Source organism: Mytilus galloprovincialis, chromosome 3, assembly GCF_965363235.1.
Source record: "Mytilus galloprovincialis chromosome 3, xbMytGall1.hap1.1, whole genome shotgun sequence".
Lineage (NCBI taxonomy): Eukaryota > Metazoa > Mollusca > Bivalvia > Mytilida > Mytilidae > Mytilus > Mytilus galloprovincialis.
Genome location: NC_134840.1, coordinates 70918582 through 70932762, shown reverse-complemented (window position 1 = coordinate 70932762; position 14181 = coordinate 70918582). Strand labels below are relative to the sequence as shown.

Genomic DNA, 14181 nt, shown 5'->3' with positions numbered 1-14181 from the left:
CCGTCAGTCCGTCCCATGAAACTTTCGTCACATTTTTCTCAGGAACTACACATCCACCCTTTCTGTAATTTGGTATCAACATTTATATATGTCAGCCATACCGTGTGATGCGTTTTCAGATTCATCACTTGACAACTTCCTGTTTACCGAACACTTGTCTGATTTTACACATGATAGCCAAGTTGAAAATTTTCGTCACATTTTTCTCAGAAACTACAATACAAGGATTTCTGAAATTTGGTTTCAGGATTTATATAAGTCAGCTATACCGTGTGATGCGTTTTTAGATTCATCACTCGACAACTTCCTGTTTACCGAACACTTGCATATTTTTACACTATTAATATTATCCACTTGCGGCGGGGGTATCATCAGTGAGCAGTAGCTCGCAGTTTCACTTGTTTTTCATGGAGCACTAATTTTGATGGATTATTAGATCACGGTTCTACATATGGTCATATTTGAAAATATTCCATTGGTATTTAAATAAGGATACTTACAAATTTTCAGCTATATGGAGTGAGAATAATGTTGATGTTTTTTTTTTCAAAATAAAATGTCATAATTCCATAATTCTCACAACTCTATCCACACCAAGTTTAAACCTGACTTTTACCAGTTGCATCAGTTGACTAGGATTAGCCAGTTTGCTTATAAAGTTTGTTATTCTCTCCAAGAACACTGGTTTCATCTACCTATATGAACTTAGGGACAACATCAAAAGTTCAATGTAGGATAAAAAACTTAATTCGCATAGTTTTTGTCACTGACCCCCCTCCACCCCCCCCCCCAAGGTAAAATCGATTTTGGATTAACAAAACTTGCAGCAATAATGACTGACCCCCCCCCCCCCCCCCCCAAACTATTTGATTTAAGTTTTTTATCCTACATCAATCTTTTGATGTCGTCCCTTACCATCATGATCTAGCTAAGTGTGTTGAAAGTGGTGTTAAACAGCAACAATTCATCAGTCGCAATCAACAGTTTAAATTGTTTATATATGTTCACATACCTGCTGCCTAGGCAATTTTCTTTATTGTTATCTTTAGGAAGGAAAGACTTTGGTAGGCAGAGAAGATGCTAAAAGAGAGCAGGATATAGGTAGGTTAACAATACAGTAAAAATATGCATAACAATCAAAACTACAAGTGTAAACATAGGCTACAAATATTGTCAGTACTAAAGGCAAAATAATTCAGAGAAGGTAGAAATTGTTAAGGTAGATCATAAGTAAATCTTTTTTGAGACAGAATTTTCTTATACTTAGCCAGAATGAAGATTTTAATATGCTCTTTTCAAATATATAATAAAAAGTAGGGGTCACCGTGCTATTTTTCAAGCTATGAGTCGTTGAAAATTGCCTAAATTTGGTTAGATTGTTAATGGAAAAACACAATTGTGTGCATAAAAAATAATCTATGAGATAGAATTTTCAAATAAATTGTGAAAAGATAGGTTTTGTAATATGTTTTAAGAAAATAAAAATAAAAAATGGTGTCACCGAACTTGTTTTCTTGCTACAAGTAAAAAGAAAAAAATTCCCTATCTGTCCAGTATAATTTTTTTACTAAAAGAGTTATCTTCCCTTAAATGGCTCATTTGAAAAAAAGGATTCAAAAAGCAAAATAAAATGATATTTGTTTAATTATTTTGAATTATACAATAAATTGCCAAGTTTTCTTTATATTATTAGACAGTCTAACCATCAAATTGCAAATCTGTCTCCAAATTTGCAGATTTAGGCAAATAACTAGACCGATTTTTTACTGTGATTGTTCAATCCAAGATGGCGGTATACCATGAATCTACCTTAAATGTATAATTTGTGTTTAGACTAGTTGAAACTAAACGCAGGATCTGCTATGCATCTCTGAATTTTGTATCTTGAAAAAAGCCACAAATGCCCACCTACCCGCTCAAAAATAGATGAACTTACAGGGTGTCATGATTAAATAATTTTATGTAAATAAGGGTACCGGTACATGAAAAGTTTAATTAGGTTTTAAAAGACCAAAACTCATCAACTGAACAACTTATACCTGAATCATCTTCTTGTTTTCAACTATGGCCATCAACAATTTGTAGAATGTAATTGTATGTCAGGGCTGCTACATAAATACTTTTTTGGAAGAGGATGTGTTGGAAGGCACTAATTAAGTCAATCAGCCATGCATAAAATTTTAATTGATAAATTTCAATAATTGTTCTGGCTCTCTTTCAACCTATCAAATTGTTTTAAAAGTGTTTTGTTGACCCCCCACCCACCCCACACACCAAAATAATTCAAGGACAGCCCTTACACGTTTGGTTAATATGTAATTTAGCTCTCTTCTGGTTAACACATATGTCCTATCTTTTATGGTAATATTCTATACAAAACACAAAAAAGTCTTCAAAAGCTAACCAAACCTGTAACAGACTTATTAAGAAGGAATAAAGTTACTATACTGCTAAGTCATTAAGGATGGCATATTTTGGATTTGATATTGATTCACTCATAGGGTCTTTGAATCAGAAATAAACCTATTTATACTCAAACCAGTTGTTAGTATGATACAGGTTATGTTCTTCTCATATATTTTATTATAAAACACTCTTCTGGTTTATCATGTATGTTCAAATGAACTAGTTCTTACCCTATGTGATTGCTAGAGAGCAGTGAATTGATTTCATGTAATTTCCTTTATATGATATCGTGTTACATTATACAATTCATCAATTATTTATCTAAAATTGAACCTTATACTGATTTTAAATTTCTTGTTTGATTTAATTTTTGAATTTTATTTGAATTTAATTTTCTTTTCCTTTTATCTCATGTCATTATTTGATATTTGTCAGAAACATTTTATGATAGTTGTAGAAGTTTAAATATTTTATTGTTAAAAACAAATAACATTTTAAGTATTATAGTGTTAAAAGCAAACAGAAAGATAAAGGACTGTCACAAAAAACATATTTTCAATTTGTTTTTCAGTTCTGAGTGGTCCCGGGATTCAGAGAGAACATTGTTTAATCAAGAATGTAGATGGCAGTGTAACATTGTATCCAAACAGAGGCTCTCACTGTACAGTTAATGGACTGGATTGTAAGGCACCAGTTCTTCTTAAACAAGGTAAAATATTCTCTATATTAGTAACTAAAATACATTTTAAAAAATTTAGTCTCTTGGTGTTGTCTCATTTGAAAGAGTAAGATCTTACATGTACTACCCTAATTATTTAAAAGTGTGAGTTTGGTTCACCAAAGGAACATTCAATGCGAATAAGTTATTAGCCTTTGGTCAGAAGGTTATATTTTAGGCTTTTTATAAATTTTTGCTCCATCCTTACATATGACCTATTTTAATTCGAATTATTCATTAAATTGCAAATTTGCCCTCTTATCAAATTTGCTCTGAAATAAGAATTGGAAAGGAGGGCCTTTATTTGACTTTAGAGAAATTTCTTCTGTCATAATTGTCAGAATATTGTCTTTTGTTATAACTTATAGAGTTCTCATGTCCACATACAAAATCTTGACTTCAGGCATTTAGAGCTTGACAACATTTTGTATACAACATTTGATGCCATTCTTGCCTGTTTATGTGGCTTCTAGATGTGTTTTCTTTGTGCCGTTGGGTTGCTGTATGATTCAAATTAACAATAGGAATTGTGTTTATTTTCAGGTGATAGTGTTATACTTGGAAAGAGTCAGATGTTTAGGTTTAACAACCCTGCCGAGGCAGCTGTACTCAGGGAAAGAAGAGCTGTAAGTACTTTGCAAAATATATCAGCCACTATTTGTTTTGATTTTATTATTTTTCCTTGGGTACCAATTTCAACAATTTTGAGGGTGTTGGTAAACCATAAATTTAAAAGTTAATCAAAATACAACTTTTCTCTAGGCTTGCAAAACCACAAAATTAAATATCAACAAAAAATATACTTTTTCCTCAATCCCCAAAAAATTGGTACCAATAAAAAAGAATTATTTTACAGTTTCTGGTATTATATTGTATTCTTGGATCGGTTTAAGCTGATATTTTGTATATCTTTAAACAAAACAGTTTCGAAAACTATATATCCTTGAAAACTATCATATAAAGGTATGTGGAAGAAAGTAGAAATTTGATATTGTAATATTTCAAAGAAAAATGACCCCTTTTGTAAGATACTCAAGAAGTCGTCCTCTACCAATAAACCTGATAAGGGTTTTTGTCTGTTTTGCAGTCTCAAGAATGTTTGTTAGATGAGCCAACAAGTCCATCTTACATGGAAACTGACCAACATAGAACTGTAACAGCTAGCAGAACTCACTGGTAAGCCATCACTTAAACATAACTACAAATATACACTAAAGGGACATAAATCCTCCTCGTCTAATATTATGTCCAAAAATTATGCTATTTAAAAAAAAGTTTCAATTGTTTTCTGGAACATTGATCACTGTGTTAAATAGTGAGTTGTTAATTAACTTAATTTCACCGGAGTGGCACAATGAAAATAATTCATTTACTTTGATATGTTTTTATATTTACAATGAAGATTGCATCTCAGATTCATAAAAACTCCTTTTAACATATGAATTATCATAGATGATGATTCATAGCATTTTCCCATATGCACTAACATGATTTTTGTCGAGCCTTCGACTTTAGTCGAAAAAGCGAGACTAAGCGATCCTACATTCCGTCGTCGTCGGCGTCGTCGGCGGCGTCAACAAATATTCACTCTGTGGTTAAAGTTTTTGAAATTTTAATAACTTTCTTAAACTATACTGGATTTCTACCAAAGTTTGACAGAAGCTTGTTTATGATCATAAGATAATATCCAGAAGTAAATTTTGTAAAAATAAAATTCCATTTTTTCCATATTTTACTATAATTGGACTTAGTTTTTTCTGCGGGGAAACAAAACATTCACTCTGTGGTTAAAGTTTTTTGAATTTTAATAACTTTCTCAAACTATCCTGGGTTTGTACCAAACTTGGACAGAAGCTTGTTTATGATCATAAGATAATATCCAGAAGTAAATTTTGTAAAAATAAAATTCCATTTTTTCCGTATTTTACTTACAAATGGACTTAGTTTTTTTCTGCGGGGAACCATTACATTCACTCTGTGGTTAAAGTTTTTAGAATTTTAATAACTTTCTTAAACTATCCTGGGTTTGTACCAAACTTGGACAGAAGGTTGTTTATGATCATAAGATAGTATCCAGAAGTAAATTTTGTAAATAAATAAATCCATTTTTTCCATATTTTACTTTTAAATGGACTTAGTTTTTCTGCGGGGAATCATTACATTCACTCTGTGGTTAAAGTTTTTAAAATTTTAATAACTTTCTTAAACTATCCTGGGTTTGTACCAAACTTGGACGAAGCTTATTTATGATCATAAGATTGTATCCAGAAGTAAAGTTTGTAAATAAATAAATCCATTTTTTCCATATTTTACTTTTAAATGGACTTAGTTTTTCTGCGGGGAACCATTACATTCACTCTGTGGTTAAAGTTTTTAAAATTTTAATAACTTTCTTAATTAAACTATACTGGGTTTGTACCAAACTTGGACAGAAGCTTATTTATGATCATATTAGATTGTATCCAGAAGTAAAGTTTGTAAATAGATTACTCCGTTTTTTCTGTAATTTACTTTTAAATGGACTTAGATTTTCTTACAATCATAAAATAGTAACAAGAGGAATATTTTTATTGATTTTTTTCCTCATTATTGTTGAGCCTGCAATTTACAGCAAAAATAGGCGAGACACTGGGTTCCGCGGAACCCTTACAAATTTTATCAAAAGTTGAGTGATAACTGAATCATCTGCTAAAGTGTGATTGGTGATTAAATGAGGAATAACACAAATAAAGTTTGAATCATTCCATAGTTCATGCTGTTTTTGAAACATAAAATAACAGATGCCATACTTGTTTAATGCAATAATAGGCAAAGAGAGACCAGATTTATAAGCAATGTTATGGATTTATGTATTTTTAATGGTGATGTTGAAGTATCGTATGATATAAAGGAAAAAAATGAAATTATAATTAAGAATATTTAGAATCTCTTGTTTTTATGATAGAAATTGCATGGGAAAACCCTTAATCCTTAAGCATGAATTATATTACAAAAGATAAATCCTTTTTCCAGGTCTTTTTTCAGCTATCCTTATTTCAGCATTTAATTCAACTTTTGATGTCAGATTTTTCTTCCTAGTGGAAACTTTTAGCTCTACATTCTGAAAAAAGTATTCTTCGACTAATATTTTTCAGATACAAGATTTCTTTTATAATATCATAAAAAAGTAATTAAAACAGTAATTTTTCATACAAATCATACAAGAATGAAAATGTGAAAATTAAAAACAATTTTTAATTGAAATTAGATTCTTAAAATTAACAGGACAAGTTTATTGAGTCGATATTTGAAGTAATGAAAATTTGAAGTTTGACATCATTAGTATTCAATTTAAGGTGTTTTGCATGTTTTGTGGGGATTTTAACATGCACTTTGTTTTCTGTATAGTTTGTATGCTTCCACCGAATTCTGGTAAGTAAGGACAGACAACTCTTTTATCTGGCCTCTTTCTGGGTTTTGCTTCTTTTAGTTATAACCCTTGGTGTTAGCATTTTTTTTGTTTAGTTTTAAGCATGTGCATGAAAAAAGCTTAACCCATCCTTGTGACTATCATGATGTGTCCTTAAACTACATTAAGTCAGACTGTTGAACTAATCAGATGGTTTTATGGCTTATTTGAAATCAGATGCATGTAATATTCATAAACTTTGGTACCCTAGATACTAATTTAAGTCATCAATTGCCCCAAAATATTATTGGTAGAAGTTAATTCTAACTGTTTATCATTATATGAAGAATGCATGCATTTTAGGTTGACTGCCATATATATAAAGAAGATTTTGTCTGCGTTGTAGTTATAAAATGTAGTATTTTTAATAGACAATGAATTAAAGAATGATTTAATGTGTATTGTTTTATTAGATTTAAGTCTGTGTTTATTGATTTATTTATGGCTATTTAAAACAAAATGTAAGGGAAGGGGTAGGAAAGCTTTATTCCCAAGAGCTGCCACCGATAGGATTCAGAGAAGTTTTTTTAACACTAATCAGTCAGTGTATTTGTGTTTTAGAAAAGTTTTCTGAATTCTACCACAAATGTTTTGTTCAAAACTCCTTTATATTTTTTTCAAGAATGGCCCTAATGAATACAAGAAGATTTCATTTATACTATATATTGTTTATGATCAGCATTATTTGTATGCTCTTGGTTGAGTTTAGCAAACTGAAAGTTTATATTGCAGGTTGCAGGTATATACACATTTACATGCCAATTAAACTACATATTTAATATGTGCACAAGGTTAATTATAAACAAAAATATATTAGTTCAAAGGGTAAGATTTTTTGTACACCCATCAGATTGTCAGAACCTGAATGTCATTTATATCTGATGTAATTATTTTAAAATTTTCATCACACCAACACCCCATCAAATCTCCTGCTGTATGGCAGGCACAGTATAAAGGGATGTGGACAGTTTGTCTTGGTACTTCCATCTCCTTTTTGTTTCTTTACCCCTTTTCTATCGTCATTTGCTTCTGAACTAGTAGACAGAATTTCCCAAAACTTTTACAGAATCTTACACACACTATGTAAATATGCACCTTCCATTTCAATTCTTCATCCCACTGAATTTTTTTCGTTCACTTTGGCATGATATGGACTTTTGTCATATGTGCACACTACAAGAGACATTTTTTATAAGCATCTCATAAATTCCTAATCAGAATCAATTGAAATCTACACAATATAGTGCTATTGTACTCCTCTAAAAAAAATATTCAATCAGTTTGTGTGTTACATAGCCTGTGCTATTGCCTTATCCGGGGATGTACACATTTTTGTATCATCAACTCCTCCAAGATCATAATATTTGAACTGTCTCCAAATCTGAACTATATAATGCAATTGTGCACTCCATATTTTGTATTTTTATCTGAGTTTTATTTGGCGTTTTCCAAAGAAAATCATACAATGTATAAGCTTTACCATTGTTTTATGTTGGGCGGTAGAATGTCATCTTGTGAGCTTTGCTTGCAATATTTTTAGTTAATTCAATATTTTAAACAGTTTTGATATAGCATGAAAAGACAACTTTGCTAGTGTCTTGGATTATTTTAGTGCATGTTTGAAATTAATTTTTAGTATTGAGTTACTCCCCTTGCTTCAAGTGCAAAAGATATAGTTCATAATTGTTAGCCTAATAGCTATTTTGATATTATGTTTTTCATTTACTGTTGCTGATGCTTAAAATCAAGAACAACCAATGGCTTTTGTTATCTTTTAAAGTGTGCACTATTGTTATGTTTTTGTGTGTGTGATTTTTGCTATGTTTTTATGAGTGCACTGTGCAACTCTTTATTTTAATTTTTGTATATTTGAAAAAAAATAGACTATAGTTGTACAATTACTATACTTTTTTTAAGAGGAGGGCAGGAACTTTTTACGGACTGTTGGGATCGGGTGTTTTAAGCTCGGGATTTTGTGATTGAACCTTTCAGGATCTGGGGTTTCTTTTTCAAATTTCGGGACCTCAGGATTTCATGTTTTTAAGCCGGGATATTGGGAACAGGACCCCTTCCACCCACCCCTCTTTCAACTTATTGTTAGATATCAGGAAAACAGGAAAAGTGCTATGACATGAAGTTGAGAAAGTTAAGTGATTTAAGAACTGAATCAGCCAAATTGTCTTACATGAGACATTTTTTTTCTTGACTTCCATTTGCTCTCTGTAATTTTTTTCCAACATTAAACATTTTTGGGACCAAATACTGAAGGAAGGTATGTTTTTACCGGCACTGGAGGAAGACTTGATCAATCAGTCTACTGCTGTGAGTACTGCAACCATGGTCCAATAAAATATAACTTATAACTACTGAAGACATTTTTAGATATAAAACTATTATTCTCAATAATTTGAGGGCAAATTTGTTATTGAACTATTTTGTTGATTTTTTTTGATTTTTTTTTCCTGGTTTGACCAAAGTTTGTCAATGTTTCTTCATCATACTAGAAAATCACATAACAGTAATTAAACAGTTTTCATTTAGATTATTTGGAAATTGATTAATAATACTGTACAAGCAAATATGAACCATTCTTCTCTTTTTGTACTTTTTTCTTGCATTTTTGACTTAATTATTTACATTTGCAAAAAAAAAAAAAAAATAAATAAACTGAATTTGTTTATAAAGGTGATTTTCATGCAAATCAGGAAGCTTGCTTAATCTTGTTTTTTTGCACTTTTTTTTATCCATGTAAACAATGATTGTTTATAATTACCCTTGTTGAATAATCCTTACATATTTAATGGACTGTATTGGTTTTGCTAACTGCTGGGATTTGATGGGCTCCTACTGTTAGTAATAATTGAACAACATGGATTGATTTTTTATATTGAACAGATAATTAGAATAGCTACCTTGACAATCTACCTTGACAGGTGTAAATACAGGTGTTTTATCTTTCAGTTTACAATTGGAAAATCAGTACCAGTCTGAAACAGAGAAAATAGAACGAGCAAAGTAAGTATGATTAATTAATACTTATTTAGTGACGTTATTGTTGTCTTCATTTAAATAAGTATTGACAAGTTTCTGTCGATTTGTTTTATTGTAATTTAAAAACCGGTACTGTTATAGTTTAGTGCTTGATTGGTATTGCTGCTTTCCTGCTTCCTGTTTCACCTTTCCTTTGACTCTTTTTGACTGGTACCTTGCAATTGTTGTAAAATAATTCTGCTACTTTGTTTTAATTTTTTTCAAGCAGAGTACAAACTTATATAATTTTTTTAGGATAGTCAAACACTTCTAAAATAAGATTAAGATTTATGGGACCATATGGTCACACAATTACTATCATTGCTATTCATTTATCCTAGTACTAAATTTTTAAATTGCCATAGTTCAATTCTTACCCTTAATCTGGCTGTAACCAAGAAGGTATCATGCTCTGAGACTAGTCCTCAGTTGATAATAAAGTCCTACACCATGTTCACTTTTCTTTGCCTCTACTTAACTAAAATATATTTTTATCGTAACCCTAACTTAATTTGAAGTTCTGGTACTTTAGTGGGCCTTTGACTATTATAGTTGTATATTTGCTGTAAATGGCACCCTGTTTTATTTTACTACTATTCATTATCAATACCACAGAGAGTAAATATTACATATTTTACAACATGATTTGTTTATAAACATTTCCCATTAACCTTTTAAGTTTATGTCTTATTTGACAGTTTTAAGATTTAAATATTTAATTGAATTTTGAAAGAAAAACTTATTATGGCATTTAGTGATATGGAAATTATGTAAAAAATTAAATATTTTAAAAAAATGTTGTCAACTCATGCTTGGGATAACTTTTTCTATATGGAGAATATGTGAAAGGATAAATCATAAGTTGTATAGTCTATAATGTCGTTATATAATGATGGTTCTAGCTCATTAAGGTAAGATAAAATAGTTTATTATAAGTCTTTCTAAATTCTTCAATATGATAAATGGTTTTAAACTAACTTTAGGATTTTCAGGATTTTATCCTTTCTTTGATGAGATTAGGAAGTTATATCTGTAAAATTTGATGTCATGCTGGCAGGGAAGCTTATAGGTAATGAATGAAAAATCTCTTTTACCTTCTATTCTTATTAATAATATAAGTAAAGAAATACAAAGATTTCTATGGAAACTGTTAAATTATTTATAAAGTTCAATAATGAAATCAATACCCCCAATTACGTACCATTGTTCTATTATATAAAGGATTTATAACAGATAAGTCTTATTAATTCATGGAACCATCCAATCTTTATGAACAATAAGGTTATTACCTTAAGCAGTCAATTTAAATCTCAACAAGTTAACTTTCAGAAGGTTGTTAATTTATAATAAAAATACACTTGAGAAATGTATTACTGTTAAAGGATACCCTTTGCCAGATGATAAGAGGGTTCCTATTGATCTGTAAAGTTTTTATGTTATACATACCTGGATTATATACCTATATACCTGCAGTTGGTTATAGGTGTTGACTTTAAACCTTATTTATATCATCTATAACCGGTCACGCTATGTAATATGTACTCCAGGGGGACAAAATGTATAATTCATTATCCAAACTGATTGTTTTCGGATATTCTTCTGCATGGCCATGTTTCCTTGGCGAAGGGTAAGTTCTAGCACATTTTAAGGTTGATAAGGGCTGAATTTTATCTACCGCTTATAAAACTTTATATACTTTATCAGGTATAAAATTTATATGTATAAGTTAAAGTACACATTTTACTGAACTAAAAATGCTTGAATGGCAAAAAATCAAAAGTGCACAGTTAACTAAGTTCATGAAGTTGATTTGTTATGAATTGGGAAGGGGGTTAAAATACGAAAAAAAATGTTTATATTTTGTAGACACTGTAAGATATTATATATTATCACACCAGGTGTAAATTAGGCCTCAATCCCTTTGCATGGATTTTATAAACCTCTATGGATTCATAGGGGGTCAGTAGCGAACCATATAACCTACAATGTGGGTCTAATGATATTTGTTGGTCCCCCGCTGACATTATCAAATTTACCGTTTGTAAGATTTATAAACTTGTATGTGCTTCAAAAGTTTGACTTATTTTACTTAATGTATAAAAACATCAAAGTTCATTTGACAGGTTGACTATGTGGGAAACCTGTTCAAAATTTATTGCCTAAAATTTGACATCCTAGTCAGTTGTAGAATTTTACAATTCTTTGAGGTGTTATAACTGTCAAAATTTGAAATTCCTTTTTTATTTATGAGACATATTTAGATGTAACAATACAAATATTAGGGGTCATATTTATCTTGAGTGATTAGAAAGTCAGTTAAAATGGTCAATTACTTTCTATTTAAAGTCAAGATAAAAGAAAAATTTTCACTGTTACATTTTATATGTTGGGACCTTTAATCCAGAGACAGATTGAAATATCAGATAGAGACGTTAATCTTTTACTAGCCATTCTTTACAATAGAAAGTCCCGCCCAAATATTGTTTGTATATTAATTGTAAATACTTTACTATTAATGGAAAATAAACAAAGAGTCATGTAAGAATGATTGATAGCTATCTTGTTTAATTTGAAATGATTTTTTTAAACTATCCAAAACACTGTGAATTGAGTTCTGTCCCTTTAATTATGATAGAGTCTCATTCAGAATTTTCAGTACGAAATAAGCAGGTTTATAATTTAGAAAAATCAAACATCTTAATTCCATGTATGACTTTGTTTTTTTATTCATTTGTACAAAATACCTTAAATAGCAAGTTTCATTAAAAGATATTTAATGTATGGCCAACTTTAGACCTATGAAAAAAAAATGTGCATATGTTTTGACGTTTATTACTGAAATTCATTGCTATATGCTCTGTACTTTATAAGCATTGTTGTATATTTCGTAAAAATCAATCAAAATTTCCTTTATTAGTATAAGAAGGTTATCATAAATGTAGGTTATTTCTAAGGTAATAATACAGATTGATAAGTAGAGGTCTAATTTATTCACATTTTTGCATGCATAAGAGTTTACAAACACTTTGAAGGAGTCATAAGAAATTTAGAAAATGTAATGTCAGGTTAACCTTACTGGCTAATGAACTGTAAAGAAATTTGTTTTTGTTTGTACAATTACATTGTTTTCAAATTTCAATGTTTATTTTAGGGAAGAGTTGGAAAGGTTAAAACAAGAACATTTACAAGCTGAGGAACAAAGACAATTGAAGGAGGAGGAATTGTGGAACACTCATAATCTTCATTTACATGAAATAGAAGAAGAAAGGAAAAGATTGACAAAATTAAAGGAGGAGACATTCATACAGAGACAGAAAGCTGATCAGGAGCTACAGTATTCTAGAGAGTGTCTGGAGAAAGAAAGAGAAGCTTGTAAGTATTTGAAAAACTTCACAATTCAAGTAAAAAGTAACATCACAAAAATACTGAACTCGAAGGAAAATTCAATCTTAAAGTCCCTAATCAAATGGCAAAACCAAATGACAAAACATATCAAACGAATGGACAACAACTGTCATATTCCTCACTTGGTACAGGCATTTTCAAAGTGGTTGATTGAACCTGGTTTTATAGCGCTAAACCTCTCACTTATATGACAGTCACATAAAATAGACTAGTTTTTGCACTGAAATGCAATGTAAAATTCAAGGCATATTGGACCTTGGATCTTGATATAAGACAGGGCTCTTCAGATTTTTGCAATATATGATAGATATGTGGTTTCCAATTTCCCAAGCCAGCATAAAAAAAAGTGTTCAAATATAATTTGTAGCAAGACCAGAATATATACAAAAAAAAAGTAGGTAGCAATCACCAACAAATTGATTTTTTAATGGTATTAAATTGATTCTTTATTGTATGGCTACAAATAAAACAACTGATGAATCTAATTTTATTGTAAGGTATAATATAAGAGAAATAGAATCTTTGGTGAATCCATTTCAAAAATTATTAATCCTCTTTCAAGCTCATTTGGTGAAAACAAAAATGAGTCAAGTTCAAACAAGTCATTAAGATTGAATTTTCTGACACTAATTGGGAATAAACCTTGGCAGAATAAAATAGATATTTAGTTCTATATTGAAGTGTTTTTATATATTGCTCTGAAGTATCTTTATTTTTACAGTTTACCAGGAACTACAGAATGAGTTGTCAAAAATTAGATCAAGTAAATCCAAAAGTACAGACGATGATTCAGTTTTCCCTGAGGACATAGACCCTAGTGAAGTTTATATTGACATTATTAGAAGAAGGAAACTTTCGGTTGAGGGTCAGCTTAAAACTATTGTTCAGAAAGAAATCCTGAGGACTTTTTCTCATCAAGAAACTGAAAAATCTCTTCGTAAAAAGACTGATGATTTAGAAGATGAGTTTGAATTTTCTAAAAATCAAATTGAAAACCAGTTGGTCAAGATTAAAGAAATAGAGGAACAATATCGACAAAGGGATGCTAAACAGTATACAGAAATAAACAACACGGTTAGTATATTTGATAGTCACTACATTGAGATGAAAAAAATGTTGTATTGTTATTAAGAAGATGTGGTATAAGCCAATGAGACAACTCTTAATCCAAGTC

General features: G+C 30.2%; 1 protein-coding gene across 4 annotated transcripts in view; it reads left to right on the top strand.

Annotated features, from left to right (window-relative positions):
• The window catches only part of LOC143068823 (uncharacterized), an 80471-nt gene that overhangs the window by 40017 nt on the left and 26273 nt on the right, over positions 1-14181 (top strand). For 2 of the 4 annotated variants that reach the window (XM_076243141.1, XM_076243139.1), the window contains 8 exons: positions 1050-1101; positions 2978-3115; positions 3668-3750; positions 4212-4300; positions 6512-6535; positions 9534-9587; positions 12754-12974; positions 13729-14081. In XM_076243141.1, coding sequence (XP_076099256.1) covers positions 1050-1101; positions 2978-3115; positions 3668-3750; positions 4212-4300; positions 6512-6535; positions 9534-9587; positions 12754-12974; positions 13729-14081 — 1014 coding nt within the window. Of the gene's footprint in view, positions 1-1049; positions 1102-2977; positions 3116-3667; positions 3751-4211; positions 4301-6511; positions 6536-9533; positions 9588-11060; positions 11230-12753; positions 12975-13728; positions 14082-14181 lie in introns of those variants that run through there. The other 2 variants (XM_076243140.1, XM_076243142.1) reach the window with 2 other exon arrangements.